Genomic DNA, 18,163 nt, shown 5'->3' on the forward strand with positions numbered 1-18,163 from the left:
GCTCTGCTGTGTCTTTGTTTTAAACTATTTTCGACGACGAAATAGAGCAAAATCAGACAATAGTGTTATAGTCAGACAATGTAAGTCACTTAATATTAACTTCTTGTTTATTGAATTGTATTGTATTAAATCAGTATCACATTTACAAACTCCCTTAAAAATCATTAAAAGCTGTCACTCATCTTAGTTCATCTCGATCGCACATTTATAATCAACGAAGCTCTCTACACTGCGCAATGAATCTCTTAGTTACACCCGGTCTATGCTTTGCTTATGAAAGGATTTGTGAGATATGTCTGTGATACATTACTCAACACTGCAAAAACACGTAGAAAGCTTTGAAGCTCCCCTCAACGATCACAAATATGATGATGATCGGGTCAGTCGCACTGGTGCTCCTAAAACATTTTCAGTCACACGCAGTAGTTTTCAGTCACAAATGCTTCGCGTCAGGTGGTTCTTATCTTCACATCGTGCATTAAAATCATTCAATGTACATCAAGCCGTGCATTATCCCTTATGTATTCGCTCTTTAGCAGCAGATTTTTACAGCAATATTTAAATGACACCCTGGTCATTCTTGGTGTACCCAAAATGGTCCCACACTAACGACAAGTATTTCTCTGGTGGAAATAAAGCTACACTGTTTGGTTCCTCTGTCACAGTTCATCTAATGCATGTAGTAGCCTCCGTGCCTCTGATAAGCACGTCATTGTGGTGGTGGAGCGGAGGCGGAACAGGGGGAGGGACGGTGGGCCAGATCCATGTGGAAATGGAGAGACTTGGAACTGAGGCAAAGCCGGCAGAGCAGGGCACCAAGGTGGAGCAGACAGAACAGGAGCCCACCAGGGCAGAGCAGACTGAGCAGAAAACCTCCATGGCGGAGCAGACAGAGCAGGAGCCCACCCTGGGCTTAACTCAGTGACATAAACCCTTCCTGGGCGGAACTGAGGATCTGGAGCCCTTCCAGGGCAGTACTGGGGATCAGGATAGCGCTTACGTGGGGCTGGCAGTGGAGAGTGTTCTGGATGAGCAGGCACAGCAAAGCGCTTTCGAGGAGCTGGCACTGGAGTGAGTCTTGGGGCTGGATATCAGCTGTGCGTGCAGACACCATTGGTGTATCCCTCACACTAGATACCAGACTGGGATACCTAAACACTGACCTTGATGATCTGGGTGCAACAGACAGGACATGACAAGACTCCTGATGATCAGCTGTGACGTGACGTGACTCAGGATGATCAGCTGTGACGTGACTCAGGAAGATCAGCTGTGACGTGACTCAGGAAGATCAGCTGTGACGTGACTGGACTCACGACGATCAACTGTGACTTGACTCACAAAGAACAACTGTGACTTGACTGGACTCAGGGAGATCAGCTGTGACTTGACTGGACTCAGGAAGATCAGCTGTGACGTGACTCAGGAGGATCAGCTGTGACGTGACTCAGGAGGATCAGCTGTGACGTGACTCAGGAGGATCAGCTGTGACGTGACTCAGGAGGATCAGCTGTGACGTGACTCAGGAGGATCAGCTGTGACGTGACTCAGGAGGATCAGCTGTGACGTGACTCAGGAGGATCAGCTGTGACGTGACTCAGGAGGATCAGCTGTGACGTGACTCAGGAGGATCAGCTGTGACGTGACTCAGGAGGATCAGCTGTGACGTGACTCAGGAGGATCAGCTGTGACGTGACTCAGGAGGATCAGCTGTGACGTGACTCAGGAGGATCAGCTGTGACGTGACTCAGGAGGATCAGCTGTGACGTGACTCAGGAGGATCAGCTGTGACGTGACTCAGGAGGATCAGCTGTGACGTGACTCAGGAAGATCAGCTGTGACTTGACTGGACTCAGGAAGATAAGCTGTGACTTGACTTGACTCACGATGATCAACTGTGATTTGACTTGGTTCATGAAGATCAACTTTTACATAACGGGGCTCTGTTGTATCCGCCATTTTGTGAGCGTAATCTAGTGTGGGGGCCATTACACGAGTGAGTGCGGGGTCGCGTTCTTCTGCGATACCCACAGTGAATAGAGAGCCAACAGTCAACAAAGCAAAGTCCAAAAAACAACTCAGTGACGAACGCGGACCCTCACGTCTAAGCTCAAAAGGCCATCACAAAAAAACTCTATCAAAAGACAGTCTGGTAGATCAGAATAGTGTGCTATGGCTAAAAATTTGCGACCATAGTTCTCTAGTGATCGCGGGCCCTGTCTAAGGGCTAACAAAATCCTTGCCGTGTCCATACCTGGCCAATGTTCCTCTGAAAAGGTGCTGGATCCTTGTTGGGCCGTGTATTCTGTAACAGAGGGAATACAGGAAGCGTGCGGATCCATCTGCAAGGCTTTATTCATAAGAGAGGTGGTCAAAAACAGGCATAGGTCAGACAATGGCAAACAGGTATATTGATGGCAAGGCAAGAGCAGGGGCGAACAGTATCCAATTGGGCGAGACTCGAGGGATAATCCAGGTCCACAGGCAGTGATCAGAACACGGGGGAAACAGACAAGGCAAGACGATGAACATAAAAGACACTAGGCTCGGTAATGCAGCTAACACTAGGGGAGTGGAAAATGCAGAACAATACACGGCAATCTGAACAGGAACTGAGAAAGTGTTAAATAGAGTATGTAATGGCTCTCAGGTGAGTGTGTGATAGTGACGGCTGTGTGATCAGTGAATTCAGCTGTGTAAGTGCAATGAATGATGGGAAATGTAGTCCGGCGTGACATATAACAGTCTGTGTAGTGTGAGAGTCAATGTAATGGTAGAGGGACCTCTAGTGGCAATCGGCCGGAAGGCCAAGGACCGGATTCGTGACATGGATATACTTGTGGATTATTGTTACGTTTTTATCAGCACTCTCATTCTGACGGCACCCATTCACTGGTGATGGTTTCTCCTAATCTGTCCTGATGAAGAAACATCTCATCTACATCTCGGATTGCCGGAGAGTTTTTTTGGAAATGTTCCTTTTTCGGTGAACTGTTCTTTTAACAATCCACGTGATTTGATCGGAGTCACCTTGAAAAGTGCAAACATTTAATACATAGGTTGTAAAATATATAGGCTACGGATGTCAAAAGTGGCGCGAAGTTGGTTACAAGCCTATACTTTTAAAGTGCTGTGGGCCCAATGAGATAGATCTGATGAGCTATTATTAAGCAACAGCCTTCCAACAGGTCTTAAAGAAGTCACCTGGCCATGTAAATTCAAAGATCAAATATATATTACCCCTCTCCATGAATTTTTTCGAGTTTCAAGCACATGCAGTGTCGTTTAGGTTGAGATTCAGCAGGCCTGACTGGGGGATCGGTGCTCAGAGAGATGCTGACTGGAGGAGTGCCAGGCCTGATTTCCTCCGGCTGACACCCCCGCTGAGAGGCTGATGAGCGATTGTCATCGTTACCTGGAGCAAGACTCATCCACTTTCGATCCCCTCTGAGTGGAATCAAAGGACAAGGAACTCCTAAGGTTCAATGAGAGAACAATCCCTTGCTTCTTGTTAAACTGGAGGTAGACGAGGGCCTCTTTGATGGGCTGCTCTCATGGCAAATCAGTATGGTCTTCCTATCAAGAGCATCTGATTGGGTATCAGAGGAATACAAGTTCTCTCCGAGACGTTCGGTAATACATTACCTGTCAGCCTTCAAAAGAACATTATAATTTGGCAGTTCTGTTTCATGACTTTTATATGAACCTCGAACAAAGGAAACATTAATGGTCCCTTCACGCGTGTGACAGTCTGTTATGGATAAATAAATGATGTTAAGTGATCCTGCTGGTGTCCGCGTTTATGAAAATACACAGTAGACTTTTTCCAAGAGCTGTGGAATTTGTCGGATAGGCAGATAATACAGTTGTAGGTCTGTTTTTTAGACAAGGCTATGCTTTTAAAAGTGGTATAATCGCTTTGTGTACTTTGCAAATGGTTTGACATGTAAAGTCATTTTAGAAATGCATCCACAAGCATTTAGGAATGCAACACAAATACTGTATTATGCAGAAAAAAAGGCAAAAGAAAGGCAATACATTCTTTTGCATTTTTTAAATAATTACTTTATTAATAATCAATTAATAATACATTTTTAATTAAATTTAAAAAATGCACTTTTGTACCTTTCAGATACTAATATGTACTAAGTTGTCCCTTTTTGGTACCAGTATGGAGCTTCTGAAGAGGTAATGCCCCAGTGACAGCTTTCATACTTTTTTTTTTTTTCTGAGACTATAGCGATCATTTTATTTGACAAAAATGTTCACATTTTATTGGACCAAAAAAAAAAGTTTTTTAAATGATGAAACTTCAGTATAATGGCTATATATTAGCTTTCAATATAGCAAAAAAAAAAAATTAAATGCTTATATCTGCTAAATGTTATTTTTGCTTTTATGGGGTGCTAGCATATAGTGTAGAACATAAGATATTATTCATTCACTAAAAGTGACTCCCATTGGTATGTGATTTTTGACATTGCAGTGTTTACACATTCAGGCAGTTGGGAGCTGTGCTTGCATCTTGTTCCCAAGATGGCCATGAAGTGAACGGACTTGCTATTAAAGGAACTTTTTCAAACACATTGTTTTCTATGAATGTATGCACACTGATGGCGACGACTTCAGGGGCTGATCAAAATCCTTGCCATGAAACAGAGTGCCATTCACATAGATTTCCATCAAATTTCAAAGACAACTATTTGGGACAAATATATGTACATACTGAGTTCACCCTAGGCTGAAAGATTGGCCATTTTGCCTTTTTTTGGAAATATTTATTTATTTATTTGTTTGTTTGTTTGTCTGTGCTTCATTTTAGATAATTAGATTCACTGTTATGAACTGTCGCCTTGAACTTGAAAAGTACAGAAAGACGTATCGATGTGCGATACCTGGGAAATGTTTTAGGCACGGCTTATCTCAACCGGTACCATTCTCATTTCCTAGGTTTCTGATAAACGCTGCAATTCCACAACTTATGCGTGTCATTCTACAGATGCCAACAGCGCCCTTTAGGCCTTTATTGCAATGTGCCATATTGCTTTCATTGAGAAACATTTGCCATTGATATACTGATGCGAAGGGCATGGGGATTTTATTATCATGTAATTATATGCTGGGATATAATTTTATCGTCATGACATGATATTTGGGGCATGACTTTTTATTATCATTATCCCCTTTGGAGTGAGAATGGGTTGGCTTTTTTTCCGAATCAGATGAAATAAAATGCATATATTTAAAATCAAGCTTTTTTTTTTTCCTGAGATTTTTGTTTTGGCTAGTCTAATTTACAGAGCCCTGGACTCTATATATTAATATTAATAAAATATATCGTAGCCACAAATTAACAGTTTTTCCCACAACTTATTTGTTTCCTCATTTTAGTTAATGTTCGCCTTGAACTTGAAAAGTACAGAAAGACGTATCGATGTGCGATACCTGGGAAATGTTTTAGGCACGGCTTATCTCATCCGGTACCATTCTCGTTTCCTAGGTTTCTGATAAACGCTGCAATTCCACAACTTATGCGTGTCATTCTACAGATGCCAACAGCAACAGCGCCCTTTAGGCCTTTATTGCAATGTGCCATATTGCTTTCATTGAGAAACATTTGCCATTGATATACTGATGCGAAGGGCATGGGGATTTTATTATCATGTAATTATATGCTGGGATATAATTTTATCGTCATGACATGATATTTGGGGCATGACTTTTTATTATCATTATCCCCTTTGGAGTGAGAATGGGTTGGCTTTTTTTCCGAATCAGATGAAATAAAATGCATATATTTAAAATCAAGCTTTTTTTTTTTCCTGAGATTTTTGTTTTGGCTAGTCTAATTTACAGAGCCCTGGACTCTATATATTAATATTAATAAAATATATCGTAGCCACAAATTAACAGTTTTTCCCACAACTTATTTGTTTCCTCATTTTAGTTAATGAAAATTACCCCATGATTTACATAGTGTAAGCTCCGGTGAGAAGTAATGAATGCGGAAGCGCAAAGGAGCGAGCAAAACAAAAAAACGGTCATGAATTAGAAGTAGAAAACAAGGATTTGTAAGGAAAAGTGTCAGAGGATTTTGATATAAGCCAAGAGGACACTGGTTTTCCTTTGCTGTAAACAAAACTTGGTTCACTCTCTCGTGATTTTGAATGGAGTCAGTATTGGAGAGGCTTCAATACACTGAATTCAGTACCCTGACTTTTGTGAGGAAACTGATTACTTTATGAATTCAAAGCGTGTCAGCTAATCTTTAAGTGAGCTAAAATGCTGTTTTATAAGAGAAGTCACTTGAGAATTTTGTCTTTTTCTATTTTTTTTTTTACGATATCTGCTTGAGTGACTGTCGTACAGCTGAAAGCCTCCGAATCAGATGAAATAAAATGCATATATTTAAAATCAAGCTTTTTTTTCCCTGAGATTTTTGTTTTGGCTTGTCTAATTTACAGAGCCCTGGACTCTATATATTAATATTAATAAAATATATCGTAGCCACAAATTAACAGTTTTTCCCACAACTTATTTGTTTCCTCATTTTAGTTAATGAAAATTACCCCATGATTTACATAGTGTAAGCTCCGGTGAGAAGTAATGAATGCGGAAGCGCAAAGGAGCGAGCAAAACAAAAAAACGGTCATGAATTAGAAGTAGAAAACAAGGATTTGTAAGGAAAAGTGTCAGAGGATTTTGATATAAGCCAAGAGGACACTGGTTTTCCTTTGCTGTAAACAAAACTTGGTTCACTCTCTCGTGAACGTGTGCACGACAGTTAGCGGAAGCTAGAGATTACACTTTATAAAGTTTTAAATATGAATACTTTTCTTACACAAATGCGTCAATTAGCTACAGAAGGCCTTTATTAACCCCCCTGTGCCACGTGGAGCACTTTTTATGATGGATGGATGCACTTTATTTTGCCTCCAAACCTTGACCACCATTCATTTGCCATTATAAAGCTTGGAAGAGCCAGGCCATTTTTTTATATAACTCCAATTGTATTATTTTGAAAGAAGAACGACATTTACACCTGGCTTGAGGGTGAGTAAATCATGGGGTCATTTTCGTTTTTGGGTGAACTATCCCTTTAAATCCTGGCCACACTGTACTATAACTGCATAAATGTAAAGTTGTACTGCTTTAAATTAAACAAGGGAATGAATTAATAAATTGTGGGAGCCAATTATTACAACATAGTCACAATTTGCCTAAAATGAGGGATTGAATTAATAAATCATGGGGAACAAATTAATATATCCTAGGAATGAATTCTTCATTCGTGGCATTTTTTTCCCATATGTTTGTCATATCTGGGGCTCCATACGAACTGGCTGGTGAGTGAAAACATTCATTTCAAACCCTGATTAAGGAAGTAAAATGGTATTTGATTGTCATTTTATGTTGACTTCAAAGCTTACTTTAAACCGTTACTGATGTTTAAATTTAGTATCATCCAGTGGAATTCACTGAGCACACTGCATGCTTTAAGTAAGTTTTACAGCGAATGCTCTCTCTCATTCTCTATTTGTTGTTTTTTAGCGACTTGAGTGAGATATCATATTATCACTATAAAAGATGTGATTTGCCTCATTATTGACTGTATTCCAACCGATGGAATGTGAAGACAGAACTGAAATGCCTTTTTTCTACACACCCACACATACACATAAAAAAACATATACACATACACGCAGCCACCCACTATCTGCAACACACTATTAAACACAAGTACCGTCACTGTCTCTTATGGCTTGTTGTTGTAGCAGGGCCGGAGGAAATGTCCTTTCCCTAACAGGCAGTGAGCTATGGAGGCACTCTTCCATGGCAGGCTGTGTGGAGGTGTGACATCAGATGAAACCTGTGATAAAAGCAGACTAGAAGCCCGTCATGTGTGCACGCTGCCTCTGCTGCCAGGTTCCACAGCATGCCCTGTAATTACACTCGCTACAATATTACACGCCAGATGCATTGTGCTTGTTAATGTCATAACAGGAATGTTGCTAAGTGGCGACATGCATGTTCTGTACACATTGGATCATGTTTAAAAGGATAGTTCACACAAAATATAAAAAATTCTGTCATTATTTACTTTCCCTCATGTTATTCCAAGTACTTGTACTGTTATTTTTTGTAGAATACAAAGAGATTTTCACACAACTCTTTTACATACAGTGACAGTTCACAGTGACAAGTCTGTCAAGCTCCAAAAAACACAGAAAAGCACCATTAAAGTAGTATGACATCCATGTGTTATATTCCAAGTCTTCTGAGGCCATATGATGATCTCCCATCACAACCATGATATATTTTTGTATATTTCTGAATAAGTACTTACATTTTGGGTTGTTCCTCAAACAAATCGATATTATGGCATCAGAATGCATCATCTCCACCAGGAATATTATCATGAACTAAAATTAAAACATAAAAATAAATAAAATCATTACTTGAAATAAAATAAACTTTAACTGAAATTAAATTTAAAAAAATGTTTTACATTAGAAGTGCTAATTTTGGTAAAACACAAAGCCAATCATGTTCACGCACACAAAAAAACTTGCTTGTAAATCTTATATATACCCTTATTTCTCCAAACATACATTTTTTTAAATCAATGTATTTATATATTTATTTTGTTTTATAAAATGTTACTTAGTTGACAAAGTAACTGGATATGTTGTTATTTAACAAATAACACATTATCAATGGCATAGTTAATGCCCACCAATTTTTTTTTTAACATGTTTCTCCCAACAATTTTATTTTCTTCTTTTTTGGAAAGACTAGTCTATGAATATTGTATGAAAGAAGCAAGTGAATATTTTTCCAAAATTCTCTATGTTCCATAAAAATGAAAAATTACCATACGAGTTTGAAATGGCATGAGGGCGAGTAAATAATGACTGAATTTTCAGTTTTGAGTGAACTATTTCTTAAATGAGAGTGAATGTAAGAGAGAGAAAATGAAGTAACAGGCAAAAGAAAATAAATCTTGCAAGGTCTGAGAGGCAGCAGGGTGGATGTATGTGACCTTTTAAGAAATGTCCTCTGAACATGCTCCTCTACTATCTAGTTTTGCCCTTTGAGCTTGTATTGTCTTGTAGGGGAATGTTTTTTTTTGGTTCTACCCCTGAAACTTGGGAGGTAATGACACATAGTGTCTCTTAGTATGTGTGTTATAGGGAGTGGTTCCAGCTGGTTCTATGTTCACTTGCAGCTTTTGCGAGTCAGTTTGAGTGTGTAATGCTTTGTGACAGCTCACACTACTCTGTCAGCCTTTTTGAATCCAGTATTCCATCTTATTCTTACTGATTTATTATTAAAACCCAGTGTGAACTTACATATGTAAAATTTTGTACTCGTTCTTACTGGCTGTGTTACTCTTGGCAGTGTGTTCATTACACCAGATGTCTGAATCAAGAGTTGTGTTTCAAAACCCATTGCGATGCCTACCTAGGGAACATCTTTAGGCATCATAGGTGTGGTTCTGACACAAAAGCTGTTCAAAAACGTCTAGCAAAATTATGCGCCGCAGAACATTACTAGTTTGGGTCAAAGTCTTAGGCAGCATTGCATGTAGGTGTGCTTTAAGTATGGATCCGATATCCAATCTCCCCACCCAAAAAAAAGCTTAAAGTCCCCATGAAATCAGAATTAAAGTTTTTTGGGTGTTAGTATCAATATGTTAGTCTTAAGGTTATTTATAAGGCAGTGTGCTCCAAAACCGTGTCTCAAAGTGACAGCTCTGTGGAGATGGACAGCAGATCTACAAGCCATTATCTATAGAGATAAGGAGACAGTTTGGAGAGCTGAGGTAATACAGGAGGGAAAAGGAAGCAAAATGCCCACAATGGAGACCTCAGTGGCAGAGGTGTGACTTTACAGGTGTTTCCGATTGGACAGCAGCAGGTGTCCTCCCCCTTCTCCCCTTGAAGACACCCGCTTGCGTTTTATTCAACCTCTGATCTTGAGAAAAGCCAGGCCTATTAGACATTAATGCTCTCAGTGAAGGTTTTAGGAAAGTACTGTGGTTGTGGATCAGCGCTGCAGTGGTGATGCTGTCTGTCGGTACGAGAGGTGAAGGGCGCTGCATTATTGATGGGACTCATTCAGCTTGACTGAGCAGACTCACATCTCAAACAGATTATTGACCAGCACCCTGGAGTCTCAGAGCTGGTGCATGGCATGAGATGATATACATGCTCACTCAACACATCGGTGGATAACCTTGTTATGCACTCTCAGTGCTTGGGCGAAGCATAAGGCCACAGATCAAACCTTATACTGGATTAAATTCCTGTGTTTATCTCAGTTAGAAGCTATGACTAGACTTAAGCATTTTCTTGTGTAGTACATGTTTTTTCAGGGCACTGCTCTGCAGTTATAAGGTGTTATGAGGGGTTTAGTTTGTTGCTGTCACGCTTGGGCAAAACTGGTCCCCATTGACTTCCATAGTATGTTTTTATTTATTTACTTATTTTGTCCATACTATGGAAATCAAAGGAGATCAGCGACTGTTTGATGACCCATGTTCTTCACAGTATCATCTTTTGTGTTCAGCAGAAGATAGAAACTCATACAGGTTTGGAACTACTTGAGTGTGAGTAAATTATTCGTTTTGGGGTGAATTATCCCTTTGAAATATTAGCACCCTTTCAAATCATGAATTTTATTTGAATTGGCCACACCCCATAAGATGTTGAATTGGAATGACAGGAAGATAAATTTAATTCAAAAGATTCAACACAGATAGTGCCTTCTGGAAGTGTTAATTTATTTCATAACTGAAAAAATGAAAACTCAATGCACATTTCTATATATGTCACGTTTCAAACATTACAACGTTTTTTTTGACAAACTTCGAATTTCTAGTTTTTCTTTGCATTTAATTGATTTTCATTTTGTTTTCTTATATAGGCAAGCACTAGTCATATATTTGAATGTTGAGCAGCGAGCTCATTGGCTACTGATACAGGAGAGAACCAATCAGCTGTGCCATGTGCTAATGATGTCATTAGGTCAGATTGAGTTAGACCTATCGGACTGCGCCATCTAGAGTTTCATGCCTGAACTCTGTATATCTTAAATGCAGAAGATGCAACCGAGTTAATTTTAAATGCCAAAAAAGGGAAGAAAATGGTTATGAAAACTATTTTAGAGTACATTTCACAGTAAATTTCTAACTTCTGTGACTGATTTGTGTGCAAGAAACACTGACTATAATTGTGACCTCAGGGGAAAAAGTGTTATAGAAGTGGATGATGCGCTGTTGTTTTTATGGGATGTGGGAAAAATCACATCACATCCTGTTGCTCTTTGCTGCAATGTTTTCTTTAGTTAGGAATCATGGCTAATTTATCCAAATAGAATCTGTATCCATTAGAATTGAACCCTGTAAGTGGAATGTTCCAGTGTTTACTATAAGTGAGATTGCAGTGTTCTCTGTATCCTCCCTGAGCGCTGCATTCTGTATGTATGTTTGATAAGTGAGATTCAAGGAGCCAGAAGTTACAGAAATGTTATTTCTGTCTGCTATTGACCTTGTTAGGTCAAAAAGTGGGCAGAAAATGAACACAAATTGTTTGATGCACCTCTATGATGCACAAAAAGCAGAAATGGAAGAAAATTAAAGTCATTAAGTGCAAATTACAACTATAACCTTATGTTCTCGTTTCAGTCCTCTCTATAAATGCTATTTATAGATTTGTCCAAAGCGAGCCATAATGCCCCAAATTAGACTTGCATTGAAATTAACAGCAAAGCAGCCATAGGATTGAGAATTGTATGGAATCAACTTTTGATCTTTCTGAAATTACAAGCCGCCCTTGTGGCAGATCAGTGTCAGTCTGTATATTAATGCTGGTCTATAAGCATTGCAATTCATCCTCATGGCCTTTCTTGATAGATGGTCAATGAAAAATTTACCAAAACAACAGTAAAAAGTGCAAAGTTAGTATTCCTCCCTGCCACATTGTGAATGCCTACGTATTGCTCTTTTGACAAATCGTATGCTCTTAAGCTTGAAAGAGCCATTTTCCAATCCTGCGTTTTTCCAAATAGAAGATTAAGGAACAAGTAATGAGAAAACCTTTTCAGAGTTTTCTTTGTCAGAGAGCTTTTGTTGGATCTATCACCTCTTTTAAGGCATGATGAAATTGCTTTTCTCTGCAGTCTCATTACCGTTTTTGATTGAGTTGCTTAGCATTTCCTGCGCAAGTCCTTTCCACCCACTCTTGATGACTGAGATGTACATTTAGCACTCCAAATGAGAACTCATTTACTCTCAGCACGGAGTGAAGATTATGTATTTGCCTTTTTATACAGACTCCCATAAGGTTATGTTGAAAAGAGGATACACCTTTGACTCAAGTGGCTTTGATTTTAGTTTGATTTCATCTCTTAGTTAGCGTTCATGTGTTTCTGTAGTCTTTGATTGAATGTCATATCTTAAGATATTTTATGCACCATGATAGTTTTGTTAAACTGTTCTGCAGGAGATACATGTGATTGTGTACACTTTCATGGTTCAAATCTCTCTATCTTTTTTTTAGACCTCTCGGCAGCCGTGCAGAAGTTCTCCCAGTCGTTACAGGAGTTCCAGTTTGAGTGTATTGGTGACGCAGAAACGGATGATGAAGTCAACATTGGTAAGTGTGGCGTCTGCTGCTTCTAATACTGATTCAGTCTCGTAGATGTATATGACAAATCACAAATGGGATTCCTTTAAAGGGTTAGTTCACCCAAAAATGAAAATTAGCCCGTAAATTACTCATCCTCAAGTCATCCTAGGTGTATATGACTTTCTTCTTTCAGACGAATCCAGTCGGAGTTATATAAAAAATTGTCTTTGATCTTTCAAGCTGTTTAATGCCACTCAGCAGGTGTTGCATGCATCAGTCCAAAAGAAGTTAAATAAAAAGCGCCCATCCATAAAAAAGTGTCTCACACGGCTCCGGGTATTTGTATTTGTCCTTGTTCTCTGAAATGGACGTAAGACACATGGATGTCGCTAGGCCATTTTTAGCGGGGCTATAGCGATTAGCTCCATAAACTGTACATAAATTCATGATCGCCTCAAGAGTCAGTCCTCTTTAAATTTCATATGAAAAAGGCGGCAGACTTTTCGTCTCCTCCACGTCTTTCAGCGCGCTCTTCAATTCCACAAACCACGGCGGCGCAGCGCGAGCGGACTCAAACATAGGACACAAGGTGTGTGTTTATCGATAGATTGTTATAATATCTGTATCTGTGCAGTTCTTTGTCATAAATACAGTTTACAAAAGGTCACGAGGGAGCAATCGGTTTCCCATCTACTGTAAAGTTTTCGCTGCGTTCACCGCTCATCACACCATAGCTGTTTCCTCCAGCGGAAATCTAGCCCTTAACACATATGAACGCATACTTTATAAAACGATCATATAGCTATTTTCATTTGAAAATGTAATATTTAATATAAAACATATTACAGTGCATGTGGCATACCATACAGTAATTCACAGAACTGATTAAAGACAGTGACAGACAGCACTGTCAATTCACTCATTTTAACTAAAAATCAGAGTGATTGACAGAGATACAGTAGAAACATTATGTGTGGTTTTGTATTAAATATTGTTTTGTATTAAATAATGACCCAGATCGTGAAATATATTTATTAGCCTTAGAGTAAGGGAAGCACAACTCGGGAAATGAGAGCATCCAAGGAGCATGTGAATGCTATGTATATTTATTTTTTATATTTTTAATGTTCTGTAATGTTATCCATCGTTTTTTATGTGGCTCTTTTTTTTTAAATATCGGTTCAGGCACCGTTTAGGCACCGGTACAGTTTTAAAAGTATCGATTTGGCACCGGTATCGTAAAAAACTCAATCGATACCCAACCCTAGTCATAGCTATGCAAAGATTTGATTTCAAAAACAAACAAAAAAATCTTATGATTTTAAATCAGTATTTAACCTCACAACGATCTCAAAGTAAAAAGAGGCGCTAAAGTTTGATTTTGTGGTGGCTGTGCTTTAAAATAATTTTTGTATAGTCTTAATTTAAGTGATGAAGGATTTTGAAAGTCTTACAGTAATCAGTGTTGAGTACTACTGTAAGATTAGCCCTGCCTGGTTTAAATGTTTGAAAATGAATAATGAGAAATTTAGAAAGGTAATCAAATGTAATCAGTTACATTACTTTAAGTAATTGTAAAAGTTACACTACTTATTACATTTTAAATAGGGTAACTTGTAATCTGTAACCTGTTACATTTCCAAAGTAACCTTTCCAAACCTTTCAAAAAAACAGATGCTCAGACCCTTCTCATCAAATACAAATATTCAAATCAAATATTAATTTATTTAAGACTGAATTATAACAGCTATGCTATCCACACTCAATTGTTTTTCTCTAAACTCTTTCTGTACGTCAACAGTTGTCTCATTTGTGTCTATTTTTATTTCTCGTAAGGAGTTTTAGCAGAACATCTGAGAAAGTTGATTCCTAACCAAGAAGTCCATTAACTCGCCTAAGTTATGAAAAAGCAATATCTGAGCGATAAAATGTTCCTTCAAGCCCATTAAAAATGATCTGCTTAACCATACTAAGATCATCTTAATGGAAAGTTATCCTAATGTTCTGAGGAATAGTTTCCTTCCTTGATCCCAAATGTCCCGCACACTGTCCCAGATGGCTGGGATTGTCATTTTAATCAAGACCTATCCATGGAAATTCCAAATGAGTTCCTTGGAAGAGTCACCCAGAGTTTTTTTTTTCTAGCCTCTTTTTTTCTTCCACTCCGACTCTTTGCCTTTCGGCTATTGATTACAATCTTTAGCATGTGAGCAGTCACAGAAGGACTTACAATTCATCGTTTTGATTAGTAAAGGCATTCTCGTATGAAAGCAAGCATCGGGCATGCTGATATCCTGTCCCAGTCCAGATTTAGCTCAACAGCTCAAGGCAGGTCTCAGTGAGATTGCCTGCCCGGCATGCATAATGTATTGTATTGATTTGCTTATATTCCAGACAAAAAGGTCTCAGCTCAGCCCTTTAAGAGATCAGAGTAACTAATTGTGATTTGTGTCAGAGATTAAGGAAAATGCAGACGGCTCACCCTCGGTGGGCACTGAACAGATGTGCTGAGAGTTCATACGCCCTGATGGGTTGATCACTCATTCTGTTCTGTCTCTTTTTGCAGCCATTCATCTCTTTCTATCCTTCTCTCGTTCCTGCATTCTCTCCTTATGTGTCGTTACTTTGTTTATTATCTTCCTGTCCTGCTCTGTGCATTGTGTGCTGGCTCAGAACCATCTGCATCTAACAGCTGGCTTCCAGTCTTTCCGTACTCTCTGTCGCACCAAAAACATACTTTTAAAAACAACAATAAAAAAATACAAAAATAATTTCAATAAGTTGAAAGGTGTTAACATTAGGTTTTAGGGTTCGGGGAAGCCACCTCCCAATTGAAAGTACCCAATAAATTATTATTTGATTATATATATTAAGCTTACTAATATTGTAAATATTATTGTGGGTTTCAATAGATAATAGAAGGATCTTAATAAACATCTAAGATTTGAATAATTAAATGATTTTTAAATGTGTTTTTTGGTTGTGGGACAGTAGTTTGCACCAATTCTGTAGAATGGCCCATATATGTATGTGTGTGTGTGTGTGTGTGTGTGTATTAGTTTAAAACACACACACACGCACACACACACACACACACACACACACACACACACACAATTAAATGATTTTTAAATGTGTTTTTTGGTTGTGGGACAGTAGTTTGCACCAATTCTGTAGAATGGCCCATATATGTATGTGTGTGTGTGTGTGTGTGTGTGTGTGTGTATTAGTTTAAAACACACACACACACACACACACACACACACACACACACACACACACACACAAACATTGTATTAGAATTGTATATTAGTTTAATTACTTTAACAAAGCAAATGAGTATAAACAGCATAAACAACAATAATAACAAAATAGGGCTTACATAGGCAAAATATAGGGGGAATATTTGTTATGGGGAAAACTTTACATAAGAGTTCATTGTGCAGACTTAAGGAAATACAAAAAGTGCTGCCACATAGTTTGAAATGTACAATATGAGTTGGGCTCAAAAGAACATATACCCTCCATTCATATAATATGAAGCATATAATTCAAAGTTTGATTGAGTATCAGAATACCACAAAATCACCAGCCCATGATCAAGCTTATTTGTTAGATAATTTTTTTAAGTAGTCATATGATGTATTTGGTGTAATTAAATGTGTTTATGTGGTTTAAGGTTAAAATTGTGGTGTGGTCCAGGGTCAAATATATTAGAGCTTCACGATTCTGGATTTCGGTAGTGACAATTTTAGATACTTTTGAACCTAGGTCAAAGATGCTAATCAGCACATCGTTAGGTAGCACAGTTTTGAACAGTTGTACACATATAAAAACTAAATGTTATGGAATAACTCTCCAAAAAGCGTGCTTAATTGCAGAAAAAAGTGTTTGGTAGTGACGTTCCTTAAAGTTACACACAGATTTCTCAGAATTTTGAACACATTTACCTCAAAATGATGGGGCCTTTCTATTCACCATGTAGTTATGCGAGAGAGGGGGACACAGGAATATTTCCTGATCATAAATTTAGGGGTGTGGTTAAAATCAGTCTCAGCCAATGGACTAAAACATACACTGTTTCAGTAGCGACATGAAAAATGCGGGACACTTTTCTTTTTTTTTTTTACATAAAGTTTCATCGTTTACAAAGAAATATATACATATACAGTGGGTACGGAAAGTATTCAGACCCCCTTAAATTTTTCACTCTTTGTTATATTGCAGCCATTTGCTAAAATCATTTAAGTTAATTTTTTTTCCTCATTAATGTACACACAGCACCCCATATTGACAGAAAAACACAGAATTGTTGACATTTTTGCAGATTTATTAAAAAAGAAAAACTGAAATATCACATGGTCCTAAGTATTCAGACCCTTTGCTGTGACACTCATATATTTAACTCAGGGGCTGTCCATTTCTTCTGATCATCCTGGAGATGGTTCTACACCTTCATTTGAGTCAAGCTGTGTTTGATTATACTGATTGGACCTCAATACTTTCCGTACCCACTGTATATACGTGTAAACTTTGTGGACTATAAAAAGAAACACGTTTGCATTTGTTTTATCATTGTACGTATATTCTTAAGATTGTTTTGGAAGGATTCAGCAACCTATATTAACAGAAAACTGGAGTACATGATAGAAATTTGTGTATTTGATGCGTTTTTTCCCGCAATGACATTTTGGTGAGTAAAGAACAATGCATTATGCAGTTATACATTTTTTTTTAGGAAAATACAAATTTCTCACATTTTATAAATTACTTCACACAAACCTTTTGAAACCAATTTTAAAAGTGCTGAAAACATGTTTTAAAAGCACTTAAGTTTTTTTGGCAGCTAATGATATTTCTAATGTGACTGTCATATCTCTTGTTCCTGTGGCACTGAATAAAAAGAAAAGAAAAGAAATGTGAGACAGTTTTGCCAGCAGTATAACCAGAAGTGTACAGTAACCGCAAGTATAGTTTGATGTTTTTGTGTTAATTTTGAACAGTCCATATGACGATGATTTCAGCTTAAATCAGTATTGAATGTCATTTATTTATTTGGTAAGTAATAAGTGTATACAATCATTCTAATCACCCTGTCTGTTTTTCGTTTTTGATAAAGACTGACTAATAGAACTGCTGAAATCAAACATCAGTACAGGTGAATTGTACAGCTCTGCACGTATCTGTCTGTGCATCTCAAGGCTTTGTGGACTTTTGCTCGTCGTCTCACCCCTTTGATTTCCAAACCAAAGGCGAGTGAAGCTGATTGCTTGGCCTGGCCCTTTCTACCTACACTCTGAAAGATGTACGTGTGTGTGTGGACGGAGGGGACAAAGCAAAGGTCACTGAACCGTGTGTGCGACTCGTCCCATAATCCATCCTCCCTCTTTAGACCGGCAGAGGAAAACGCTAGTGAAAGGGATGAGAGAAATAGGAAAGGTCCTCCGCATGTTCACCGTCACCCTGAGGAAAGCAGCATCAGACTGTAGCTAAAGGGACTGTAGGGGAAGATGCTAGAAGCGAGAGAGGAA

General features: G+C 38.4%; 1 protein-coding gene across 3 annotated transcripts in view; it reads left to right on the forward strand.

Moving 5' to 3' along the window:
- Positions 1-18,163, forward strand: part of LOC107563502 (rho GTPase-activating protein 42) — a 117,427-nt gene that overhangs the window by 22,062 nt on the left and 77,202 nt on the right. For all 3 annotated transcript variants that reach the window (XM_016248394.1, XM_016248395.1, XM_016248396.1), the window contains exon 2: positions 12,564-12,659. In XM_016248394.1, coding sequence (XP_016103880.1) covers positions 12,564-12,659 — 96 coding nt within the window. The remainder of the gene's footprint in view (positions 1-12,563; positions 12,660-18,163) is intronic.

This window comes from Sinocyclocheilus grahami, unplaced genomic scaffold (genome assembly GCF_001515645.1).
Source record: "Sinocyclocheilus grahami isolate Dianchi unplaced genomic scaffold, SAMN03320097.WGS_v1.1 scaffold877.1, whole genome shotgun sequence".
NCBI lineage: Eukaryota > Metazoa > Chordata > Actinopteri > Cypriniformes > Cyprinidae > Sinocyclocheilus > Sinocyclocheilus grahami.